This window comes from Terrapene carolina, unplaced genomic scaffold (assembly GCF_002925995.2).
Source record: "Terrapene carolina triunguis isolate 2854851 unplaced genomic scaffold, T_m_triunguis-2.0 Scaffold67, whole genome shotgun sequence".
Lineage (NCBI taxonomy): Eukaryota > Metazoa > Chordata > Testudines > Emydidae > Terrapene > Terrapene triunguis.
In genome coordinates, this window is record NW_020664418.1 from 48801205 (window position 1) to 48813905 (window position 12701).

A 12701-nucleotide genomic window follows, 5' to 3' on the forward strand; every position below is an offset into this window, starting at 1 on the left:
GTACCCAGCTGGAATTACAGGAGGATCTGGGCTAGGCAGAGTGTAGTCACTCCGGTTAGAATCTGGGGTTAGCACCCCACTTCTTGCAAACACAGCCTTGGGTTCCTCACTGAAATGGAAGGCACGTGTATGGGAAACCCCCGACCCATAAGTCTTTGCTACCTGGCAAAGAGCTAGAATTAGATCTCCATAGGGTAATATGAGAACGTAAGAGCCCTCAGGCTGCTCTAATCAGATTGGCTCTGCAATAGGGGAGCATAACGTTATTGCACTCTTTTGAGTTGATTTTCTATTCTCTGCAGAGCTGCCTGGCTCCAGGGGGTGGTTTTAACATATGCCACTGCTGCACGGTCCCTTGGGAAACTGGAGAATAGGGACAGCGGAGACTGTTCCTAGGACACCCCCTTTACGGCCGTGCCCCCTCCTCCCCTTCTGCCAGGGGGCTGGTTTCTGGCACTGGAGGTGATGGAGTTGTTCCTGCCGGCTTTGCACTAATCCCCCCGGCACCAGGGGAATTTCCCAGTGACAGTCGCTGTGAAATTGCTGGACCACGGAATCCAGCCCCTTATGGTTAACCATTGACAATTTTGCTTCTCCTGTCAAAGCCAGGGGACAAGGTTTTAAAACCACTGGCTCTGATGTGACTGAGGGTAAGGCTTTAAGTGATACCAATAACATGGATTCTCATATGTGCCATGGTTCACAGAGAAAGAAATAACAAATATGCATTGTGCAGGTAGGATATCACTGAGATTTACCGGAGCAGACATGCTCCAGCAGTTGAGAGTCAGGAGACCTGGCTGACGGTGTGAATGTCTACACTTCGAGTTGGGGGTGTGATTTGTAGCGGGAGGAGACATCCCCGGGCTAGAACCGAGAGTAGCCAGCTCAAAGTATAGACAAACCCTGTGTGACCTTGGGCTACTCACGCAGCCTCTCCATGCCTCAGTTTCCTCATGTATAAAATGGTGAGACTATACCGTAGCCACCTCCATAAAGAGCTTTGAGATCCTTGGGTGAAAGGTGCTATAGATAATTAGTGTCGACTATTGCTCAGACTGGTTCTGCAGTGGGCTATCCCATGCAGAGTACTTTCCTCCAAGTGCAATGACCATTACGTACAGAGACTTTAAATGCAGTTGGCCAGCCATCATCCATCATGGGACCATAGTCAGGATTCTCCAGCCCATATTCGACTGAAAATGTCACAGGCTTCACATAGTCTGCTGTGTCCTAGAGGCAGAGAAAATAAGAACATAAGAACGGCCAGACTGGGTCAGACCAATGGTCCATCTAGCCCAATATGTTGTCTCTGATAGTGGCCAATGTCAGATGCTTCAGAGAGAATGAACAGAACAGGGTAATTTTGAGTGATCCATCCCTTGTTGTTCAGTTCCAGCTTCTGGCAGTCAGAGGTTCAGAGACACCTTGAGTATGCAGTTGTGTCCCTGACCATCATGGCTAATTATTTTTTGAACCTTCACAACATCCCCTGGCAATGAGTTCCACAGGTTGACTGTGTGTTGTGTGAAGATATACTTCCTTTTGTTTGTTGTAAACTTGCTGCCTATTAATTTCATTGGGTGACCCCTGGTTCTTGTATTATGCAAAGGGGTATATAACACTTTCCCATTCACTTTCTCCAGACCATTCATGATTTTATAGGCCTCAATCATATTCCTCTTACTCAGCTCTTTTCTAAAATGAACAGTCCCGGTCTTTTAAATCTCTCCTCATATGGAAGTTGTTCTATATCCCTAATCATTTTCGTTGTCCTTGTCTGCACCGTTTCCAATTCTATTATATCTTTTTGAGATGGGGCGACCAGAACTGCACTCAGTATTCAAGGAGTGGGTAATGGCTCTATATAGTGGCATTATGATATTTTCTGTTTTATTGTTTACCCCTTTCCTAATAGTTCCTAACATTCTGTTAGCTTTTTTGATTGCCACTGCATGTTGAGTTGATGATTTTGGGGAACTACCCACGATGACTTCAAGGTCTCTTTCTTGAGTGGTAACAGCTAATTTAGACCCCATCATTTTGTATATATAGCTGGGATTATTTTTTCCAATGTGCATTACTTTGCATTTATCAGCATTGAGGTACTTAACAAAATATTTGCTATTAGTTTTTGTGTTCTTAGCTAGTTGGTCTTCAAACTCTTTTGGGGCTTGTTTTATTACACTTTTCACTGGACTTGCCAGGGTTTGTGCTCCTTTCTATTTTCCTCACTAGGATTTGACTTCCAATTTTTAAAAGATGTCTTTTTGTCTCTAACTGACTCTTCTTCTCTGCTCTTTACCATGGTGGCACTTTTTCAGCCTCCTTACTGTTTTTTTTTATTTGGAGTATACATTTAATTTGAGCCAGTCTGTTTAAATGGTCTCCATGCAATTTGAAGGCATTTCACCCTTGTGACTGTTCCTGTTAATTTCCATTTAATTAGCTTCCTCATTTTTGTGTAGTTCCCCTTTTTGAAGTTAAATGCTGCTGTGCTGGGTTTCTTTGGCATCCCCCCCCCCCCCAAGGATGTTAAATGTAAGTACGTTATGGTCATTATTACTAAGTGATTCAGCTATATTCACTCTTAGACCAGATCCTGTATTCCATTTAGGACTAAATCAAGAATTGCCTCTTCCCTTGTGGGTTCCAGGACAAGTTGCTCCAAGAAGCAGTCATTTCATGTGTCTAGAAATTTTATCTCTGCATCCCTTCCTGAGGTGACATATATAACCAGTTAATATGAGGACAGTTGAAATCCCCCATTATTATTGGGCTTTCTGCTTTTGTAGCCTCTCTAATACATCATTAAAAACGGGTAGATGTTTTCCGCAGGAATAGTTGGGTGCACTGAAAACACAAACCGAAACATGGTGGAACAATTTTTTACAAAGTAAATGTATCACAGTTTAACACCCTTTGCATTTGTCTTCTTTCATCTTACAACTAAAGGACATTACATAGGTGAGACAACAAACACAGCCTCTTACTGCTCTGAGATTGCATGCGTGCCTCCTGACCTATACAAATAAAATGTGAGGGGTTGTGTGTGTGTAGAAGTGCAAGGGGTACTTAGGAGTGCAGAACATCTGCTCTGAAACAGTCGATCATCACAAAGAGTGATTGTTTATACCACGCCAGATTTCCCAAACTGTAACAACTGCGTATAGAGAGACATAATGGCTGCCCTTGACTGAGTCTTAATGAACCAGAAACAAAGGTGCAGATGTTTAATATGGGTGGGGGGGGTGTCTTTTGAACATCTGGCTCTAGAAAATAATGCCAGAGAGAAACTTACAAGCAGAAATGAATGCAAATCACTAACTCAGATTCAAACTTCAGATGCAAACTTTCCCAAATTTCACAGAAGTTTGAGTCTGGGGATTTGGCCTGGCTAGCTGTGAATTTCAGCTCCAGATCAGGATCCACATTTTCCCCAAATCTGGGGGTGTTTCGATCCAGGCTTCAGTTCAGATCTATCTCCACTTGTGAGTAATTTCCCATCATTTAGGTTGGTCAATTTGATCATATTTCTTTCTTGGCTGGGCTCTGCTATGCAGAAGCTTTAATTGGCTTCTAACCCAAGAGCAAGGGGAGTCTACTGGTAGAAGAAATGCACAAAGTGAAGAAGTCTGGGAAGGAAAATGAAAACATTTGGTCCTGAATCAAAGTCACTGCGTGTGTTTGTACTGAGTTCAGAACCATTTGGACTGGTCCTCGAACGTGAGCGATGAAGCCCGGTATGAATTCCATAGATTACAGCACTGAAATGAGAAACGGCTTTTAGAAAAAAAGTAACTGGGGATTGGGAGGAGTTCAGGTCCCCTGCTGGCTCACATAGCAGACTGAGCAGCTATCAAACTGCAGCAGCTCACTCGGAGCGGATTTCATCCTTAACCACATCAAACCCAGCAATAAGAAATCCGGACTTGGAGATAAAGCTTAGCCCGGTTTCCAGCCATGTGATGTACTCGAGGCACTTCCGCTTGGCTTATGTGCCTGCTTCCTGATGTGTTTCTGTTTTGCATGAAGATCTTTGCCAAGCAGAACTCTTTTACCTGGCCTGATCTAAATCCCACTCAGTCTCTCCACTGACTACAAAAGGAGTTGAAGGAGTCTCCAAGTTTGGTGCCATCTATACTTACCAAGACGTGAAAATTTAGCTTGTCACAGTGTTCTTGTCCTGCAGACAATGTGACCAGCCTATGAGTGTGCCGGTCGCTATTTTCATCCAGATGAGCCCGTGGCGTGTACCTTCGCTCGTCAATGGTTGCATTGTATTTTAATCCTGAAAAGGGAAATATTTGATTCTGATTTCTTTCTACTGTTACATTTTTATGTGGCAAAGCCTCCGCTCTGCTCCATCCTTCCCTAGAGCACAAATGAACATTCTCCTACCAGAATAAAATTAATATCTATGAATTGTCAATGCATGGACTCAAAATGTCATCAGCAGAGCTTATCAAAGCCCCCTTTTAAAAAAAAGATGCTAATTCAGAGATCTGAAGGCAACTTTTAGTTGTTGCCATTTTGTCCTTTTAAGAAGCTGGCCAAACCACAGGTCATGTAAGGCAGGGGGTTCTCAACATATTTCTTTCCGAGGCTCCCCCAACATGCTATAAAAACTCCATGGCCCACCTGTGCCACAACAACTGGTTTTCTGCATATAAAAGCCAGGGCTGACGTCAAGGGGTAGCAAGCAGGGCCATTGCCTGGGGCCCCATGCCACAGGGGCTACACCGAAGCTACATTGCCCAGGCTTCAGCTTCAGCCCTGGGTGGCGGGGCTCAGGGCCCTGGGCTTCAGCCCCATGCAGTGGGGCTTTGGCTTTCTACCCTGGGCCCCAGCGAGTCTAATGCTGGCCCTGCTTGACGGATGCCCTGAATCCTGCTCGCGGCCCCTGGACCTCTGATTGAGAACCAGTGTTGTAAGGTATAAACAGACAGCCCTCACATTGTACTGTGTCAGCACATATGGAACCTTGTCCATTGTGACAGCCAGCTGGTGCCCAGAATTATTTGTTTATGTATGTTTCTGCCTTATGCTGTAGCATGCACCCTCTACAAGCCTTGGAGCTCAGCTCCTATACAACCGAATCACCACAACGTCTTTACAATTAACACCTTGATAGGGGCGGAAGGAAACTCCACTGAAAGCACAAAGGCAGCTCCATCAATCATGCCAACCCAGCCAAAGATGAGAGGATAAAGATGAGATTGACACCTAGGTGCAGGCTTCGTTAGGCTGGCTAGCAGAGGAAGTAAATTCCAGAGTGGTGAGTCATGAACAGTCTCCCAGAATTAAAATCTAGGGGCTGTCAGCAGAAGATGAAAGAGAGGTAGCTTCTAAGGCAGCCTAGACCCAGGCTAGAGTACGAAGGGTTTAACAAATCAAAGTTAATCCCATGAATAGCACTGGAAACCAGACTACATATCTAATATGCTCCACGTGACACATATATCAAGCAGACAAGCAGCTGGATTCTGCACCAGCTGATGCTCTCAAGAGCAGCCCCCGGTAGTGCACACTTCAGTAATCCTATCTGTAGGTTACAAAAGGTGGTGAGGTCAGAGGGGAAAGGTCATGACCTTCTGGCCAAACGAAGGAAAAGGAACTTGTGGACACCAGCAATACCTGAGAACCTGGGAGTCAGGGATTTGGGATTCTGGAGCCACTTTAGGCTTTTTAACAGACATTTTAGAAGTATTTACATTCGTGTTTCAACAATCCACCATATAAATGGGTCATTTCAGGACACGGATTAACAATGCACAGGCTGTTTAAACATTTGTCTGATATCTATCCACACCATGCACTGTACTGGTTCTGAAAGTACCCTTTCTGCTTTGCAGGTCATCCCTTACATATGTAATGAGAGAGCATTTTTCTTCTTAAATATTGCTGTACATTCCCCCCCTTCCCCACACCCCGACAAAACCCCAAACGGCCTGTGTTAGTGCGGTGCTAGGACCTAATACCCGCTAGTGCAATGCTAAAAATAGATGGAAGATCCAAAGTCTAAGACATTCAGAATTCAGCTTCTTTCTTCTCTTGCTTCCTTTGGCCCTCAGCAGCACTGTACTCCTGAGAGATAACCCTCTGCATCTCCTCTCCCTTCTAACACATTTCTGTGTCACCCTCTTCTGCAAGCTCTAAAATGACAGGGTGAGTTACACACAGAATTTCAGCCTTGATCATTATAGGGGAAAATCCTGGCCCCGGTGAAATCAGTGGGAATTTTGCCATTGCCTTCACTGGGGACATGATTTCACTCATAACATAAGCCCCTGTCATAGCATTTTACTATACATTGTTGGGGGGTTATTATAGGCCACGCTGTTTTTGCTTCCTCCTTGTTCTAGCTGAGTCATGGGCATCCTGTGTGTAGACTCCAGGTCAGAGCAGCGTGCAGTGTTTTAAAGCCAAGCAGGATCGACCGGCTCATAAAGGCTCTTTGTGATATTAGCCAAGTATGTAGGCATATGGCCCACAGATGTACTGTGTGGCTGCAAGACCAAGGCAGCAAACTCCCACACACAGACTGTACGAGAACTGTGACAATTCCCACAGCCCATGGTTGGGAGGGCTCCCTTTGTAAGCCAGGATGTCCCAGAACAGAGCAGTAGCCAGCGTGAGAGACTGAACGCTGCAGCCTAGACGGCCTTGCTTCTGGATCTTTACAAAGCTCAGAGCAGAGGTCAATCCTGAAGGAATTCGACTACCCTCAGAACAAGCGCTGGGTGGACTGTGCTGTGCACGGCCCTGCCGCGCGGTTGGCCGATCTCCTTTCAGGGGGGCTGGGGTCCCTCTGCTCCCTCTACATCACAATCCCTAGAACCGTGGCACATTTTCCAATCGAGGGTTATTTTCTTTAATAAAACTTGCACAGCGATTCACTGTTGCTCCAGCTTGTGTTTTCTGCTCGACGGTGAGAGCTGGCCGTGCTAATCGCCCTGAGGACTGGAATCATTTTTATGAATGCAGTGTAGCAGATCGAGCACTCCCCGGCACGGCGCCGGCGCCTCCTGCTGGTTGCCTTGGGAATTAGCTCAATTCCAGCTCTCGGAGCGCCTTCTGCTGGCCGGTGTCTCACCTGCCTCAGGCTCCTGTGTCCCTCCCGGACCCCGGTGCCTTTTACCTCAGGGTTCTGCCCCAGCAGTATCCCCCGGCTCTAGGTCTCCCCTCCCAGGGGAACCCCCAACCCTCTACACCCACCTTGCCTCAGTGGCTACTGCCAGTCACCCTCTAGCCCCCGTTCTCTGGGGGCAGACTGCAGTCTGTAATGGCCACTCATCACTGGCAAAGGGGTGGGACCAGCTGCCTCTGCCTATCCCCGGGCTACACCTCTGCAGCCCCAGTTCCTGCTTAGGCCTTACCCAAGGCCTCAGCCTGGGGAGTTGCCAGGCTGGAGCTCCCCAGCTCCTTTTGCCCTTCCCCAGCCCTGCTCTGCGTCAGGTACCCTGCTCCCAGGCAGCCAGGCCCTTCCTACTCCAAGGCTGGAGTGAGACTGACCCAGCTCCTCCCTTAGCCCTCATATCAGGGCCTGATGAGGTGTGGGCCTCTTCCCCAATCAGCTTACCCCACTCCTGGGAGAAAAGGTATCTGCCCCGCTACACACAGGGACCTACACGGGTTTGCGTGGACTGTCGGTAACAAGAGCCTCTTTGGTCACCTCATGTTCTGATTTCCACCATTTTCTAACGGCAAAGCTTGGACTTTGCAAGTCCCTGCACAGGGCGGAGGAGGAACTGCAAGACTTTGCACTCCAGTGGAGGGGTGAGCAGAGGTTACACGTAGATGCTAATAGGGTGACGTACGAGGTGCAGCCCCCTGCACTGAGCAGTGGTAGATCTAAAGGGCCTGGCACATCTCCTCCATTACTTGCCAGTGTGCAGGTCGAAAAGGGGTGGGGCCTGGGTCGAGAATGGGCCATGTCAGATGAGGCTAAGCACATGTGTTTAGTGCTACCCTGCACCTAACAAGCTCTTCGCTCATTTTCCCCTTCCGCCTCCACTCCTGCTAATAGACAGGGGCAGCTTGGCAGTGCTCTTACCAATGCAGGCCAGGTAAAGACAAATGAAAAGGTCGATTCTCACAAGAGCCATGGCAAAATCAGAGCGGGAGCCTTCGCTTACCCACACTTGCCGTCTGAAAATGAGTCGAGAGGAAGACTGGAGTGAAGCAGACGAATGCAGACATGCAGGTGGCATCCTTCCCATTTCGCTTGCAGTCTTTGTTAAAGATGTTGATTTTGGATGGTTCAAACCGAATGCTGGCATTGACCTGGACAACACTGCGGGACCTAGGGTGGGAACAAGGTACACGCGTTATACCGCAGGGCTGTGGCTTGTCTTTGGACACCTAAACGGGTGTCTATACATAGGTTTTACAGGGCTCTCCCTGGAGTAAGATGTGAAGCATCCCATCCAGAGGCAGATTAAGGTTTCGTGGGGCCCTGGGGCACAGCAAGTAGGGGGGCCCCTCCCCACACCTTCCACCTGCAGTCCCACCCCCATTCTGTCCCTTCTGCCTGTGGCCCCTCCCACGGCTCCACACCATTCTGCTTCCCCCCCGCCCCCCGGTCCCGCCCCTGTTCCACCCATGGTCCTGCCCCATTCCGCCCCATACTCTGGCCTCCTGTTTGCTCATTCTTCTCCCCACCCCCTGCGGCCCAGCACCTCGCCAGGGCCCTGGAGCCACAGCAGGGAGTGAGAGCTCTCCCAGCCCTGAGACCGCAGCAGGAAGCCAGGGCTCCTCCAGTCCTGGGGCCACAGCCAGGGTTTGGAGGCTGGGGCTTCCCCCGCCGTCTGGCGCTTCTGCTGGGGAGTGGAGTGGGGTTGGGGCACGGGGGCTTCCGCTGCACCCCTGCATAGCCCAAACCACACCAGCCTCCTCCTGCCTACATGTGACACCCCACATAGCTGCAGTAACCCCCTTTCATAGTGCCACCCTCCTTAACACAGCCACTCCAAGGAGGTGACTGAGGAAGAAGGCACTGGCAGGAAATTCAGGAACTTGAAGAGGATCAAGTGATGAACTAGAACCGGGATAGGAGGAGAAGTGACCAGGAGCACAGCAAGGAATGAGAGCGCTATGCGGGGCTGTGTCACATGGGTCAGGTGTACTTGCAGGACACCTGGCTAAGCATGGCCTCAGGCGACGACATACGTGGCTCAGACCGTAGGCCGCTATTGTACAATGATCAGTCTTCAACTGGGATTCGGGAGAGGAAATAACTGCATACTGGTAGGTGAAGAATAACACTAACGAACATACAGCCAAAGTTCTCCTCTGTAATCCCATTGGCTTCTATGGAGTTGCATGCTCAGAACTGAGAGGAGAATTTGGTCCTCTGCAAGTGGGTAGCACTTTTCAGGACAGATGTCCAGGTGGTATAAATTTGGTGTAGCTCCACTGAGCTGTGCTAATTTACATCGGCTGAGAGTCTGTCCTCCTGCCTTCAAGGTGCTTTCCAAATATTCATTAACGCTTTATGTATTAATTTATGAATTAAATAAAACCAAGAGAGCTTTGGGAAACAACATGAAGTTTGGTTTTTGGTTGAAACTCCTGGGGAATTAATTATGAAATTCAGTGATGTTTTGACACCTTTTCATGCACAGCTACATTTCCAATACCATTCTACAGAAACGGTCCAGAACCCTGCTGCTTCCCAGGATATTTAGGCTTGGAAGAATTAGATCTTTATTGGCAAGTGTTGATTTCACTGTACACACACAGAAACCAACAAAATCTTTCCATCAATAATAACTGAAATTGACAGATAAGCAAAGTGAGCAAAATGCTGCTTGAGAACTAACTAAAATTTGATTGAAGTATGTTTCCTTTGTATATTTTGATATGTGATATTGACAATTTGTGGCTTAATGATTATAAAGCTTTAACTTTTTGAATCCTAATTATTACTGTCATTGAATAATTATTGTCTGACCCTCCTCTATAATTTCCCACCACTGTGAAAATTTAAATGGATAACAGTAAAAAAATGCTGACAACCCATAATTTTGCACAACTGTAATACATTTGAATTGATAAAAATACAAAAAATAAATAAATACAGATATCTGTCAAAATCACACACACACACACATCATCTAATTCTCCAAGCCTAAGTATATTGGATCATTATTGTAGAATACTGCAGGGCTTGTTAAGGGTATAAAATCGGTCATATTTTTGGAGAATCAGTTGTTCCCCTAAATGACAACATATTTCAATGAATTCTGGTGAGAGGGCAGTTACAAAACCCGGAAGCATAACCTACCATAAGAGCACAGCACTTCCAAGGGAGCCAATTGCTAGGTCTATGAGGCCATCTTCATTTAGATCTAGTTGTCCGTGGATACTGCATCCAAAATACATCAGGCCTGGAAGAAGGTCTGCGGCTGCTATTCTCTGAAATGCACAAAAAGAAATCCACTCTTGTTTCTAGCATGAGTAGTCTATTACTATTATTATTATTTTATGCTCTTGTGCCTTGTGACTCATGAGACAAGCTGGCGTTTCCCTCTCCGTCTGTCTAATGCCACGTTTCTTGACATCCATACAACATATCCAGACCACTTCAGCCTTCTTTCTTGAATCATTGTCTCTGCACTCTGTTGGTCAGTCCTTTGTAACACGTCACCATTGGTTACTTTGTCCCACCAGCGGACACCAAGTATTCTTCACAGATATCTCTGGTGGAATGTGTTAAGTTTCCTGAATTGAGTAGTGTAATACCATCTGAATGGAGTCTTCTGCATCCAGTCCTCCTCATTTCGCTCACTCCAACAATAGTAATATTGAACGAGTCATCTCTCTGACTTCTTGACTCAGTTTCCCAGTGGTTCTTGCATTCCAGTACCCTATTCTAGCTTGGGTTTTATCCTTTAACAAGGATCTCTTGTTTCAGGTGATGAACTCCCTTGTGGGTTTGGTGCACCACCTTCAGACCTCCATTCAGACTCATTTGTTGGGAATCTAGCATGAATGGCAGTGTGTAAAGATGAAAGTATGTTTGTGAGCATGAATGTGTGTGTGAAAACGTAAGTGTGAGCACATGTATGCATTTGTATGTGGGAACATGCATGAACATGTGTGTGGGTGCATGAGTGTGAGTATATGTGCATGAAGACGGGCATACGTGGGTGTGAATGCACATAAATTCACTTGCCGGTGCACAAGGCTGTGCCTATGTCAGTCAGGCCTTAGTCTCTAACACACAGAGCTCACAGCTCTACAAAACATGCTCCCTGCTTGCTTTCTGACAAGTCAGTGGATCTAGAAATTAAAGTTTGATCTTGTGGAGTAATCACGCTTACGTGTTATGTTCAGCCGAGATCACTGAACTAACCACCGGGCTTTAGAGCATTCAGAGCTACGTGAGTCACTTTCAAATGACTGAAGGAAAAGAAATTGACATAATTTGTTGGGAAAACAGTACATTTGCTTTTGAGCGGTATCACTCTCAGAACTTTCCACTGAAAATAGTTTAAGTGGGCGGCTGTGCCATTTCCCTAGCTCTTGAGGATGGTTCTGCTGAGGATTTGAAGAACAGGTTGGAGGTTTTTAACGAACAAGTTAAACACCTGTCAGAGATGGTCTAGGTCGACTTGAATCCTGTCTCAGTGCAGGGGGATGGACCAGATGATCTCTTGAGGTCCCTTCCACATATTCGCCCCCCGACATTTCTATGATTCTGTTTCATTTACAAAACCAGTCCCACTGTACGAAGCTCTAAAAATCCCATTCCTTTTCGATACATCTTTCGTATCTCGTGCGTTTCAGCATGGAAATGTGAAGGAAATATCTTGGAACTAGTTTTACAGTCACATTATGGGACAATTAAACAGCGAGTGTGCAATCCTGGCCCACTGAAGTCAATGCCAAAACTCTCTTTGACTTCAATGGGGCCAGGATTTCACCTCCAGATTTTGTCACTGGAGACAGATTTTATACTGGAGCCTGCGAAGCAACATTAAGAAGAACAATCTGGGCAAAAGAAGATTCTCTGATTAATTAGTGACGCATGGAAAGAACAAGTTAACTTCCAAACACAGAAAATACTGGATAGCTAGGCAAAAGCATTACAAGTGCTAATAGAGATAGCAGATGTTTGGAGATGCGATAGTTCACGTTCTGGATTATGGCAGCTTCTCTCTGAAAAGTAGTCTTGCCAATGACCTCTGATGTACTTTACCTTGCTGAATAATTCACAGGCTGTGCCTGCACTACACACCAATGTCGGCATCGTGTGCAGTATGTGTAGCCACACATCGCAGTGAAAAGCAAGCTGCGTCCACACTGTGATGTTAGTGATAGACTCTGGCAGTGGGGAAGCAGTGCAGAAAGCCGTCAGCGGCTCTCCAATGTCAGAGCCTTTCACTGTGGCGAGGAAAAGCTCTGGCAGGGGGGAAGTAGTGGGGAAACTCATGCCAGAGCCTTTTCTCACTGCCGGAGGCTTTTCCTTTGGTGGGGAAAGACTCCAGTAGCAGGGAGGCAGCGGGACATTGCACTGGTAAAAATAGCGGTGTAGCCGGGAAGGCACGGCTTGAGTGAGCAGTGCAGGGTATGTGCTCAGGTATACGCTCACCAGGCCTCACCAGCTACACTGCTATACCAGTGCTAGGGCGCTACGCACGTATGTGCTCTACACACCACCAAACGAAGCTTGCAGTGTAGACACACATTAAATG

The 12701-nt window shown here is 46.9% G+C and overlaps 1 protein-coding gene across 8 annotated transcripts in view; it reads right to left on the minus strand.

The window, feature by feature from the left end:
• The window catches only part of ITGA11 (integrin subunit alpha 11), a 156654-nt gene that overhangs the window by 44351 nt on the left and 99602 nt on the right, over positions 1 to 12701 (minus strand). For all 8 annotated transcript variants that reach the window (XM_026648390.2, XM_026648394.2, XM_026648389.2 and 5 more), the window contains 4 exons: positions 10289 to 10419; positions 8139 to 8305; positions 4149 to 4291; positions 1123 to 1233 (listed from right to left, as the gene is read on the minus strand). In XM_026648390.2, coding sequence (XP_026504175.1) covers positions 1123 to 1233; positions 4149 to 4291; positions 8139 to 8305; positions 10289 to 10419 — 552 coding nt within the window. The remainder of the gene's footprint in view (positions 1 to 1122; positions 1234 to 4148; positions 4292 to 8138; positions 8306 to 10288; positions 10420 to 12701) is intronic.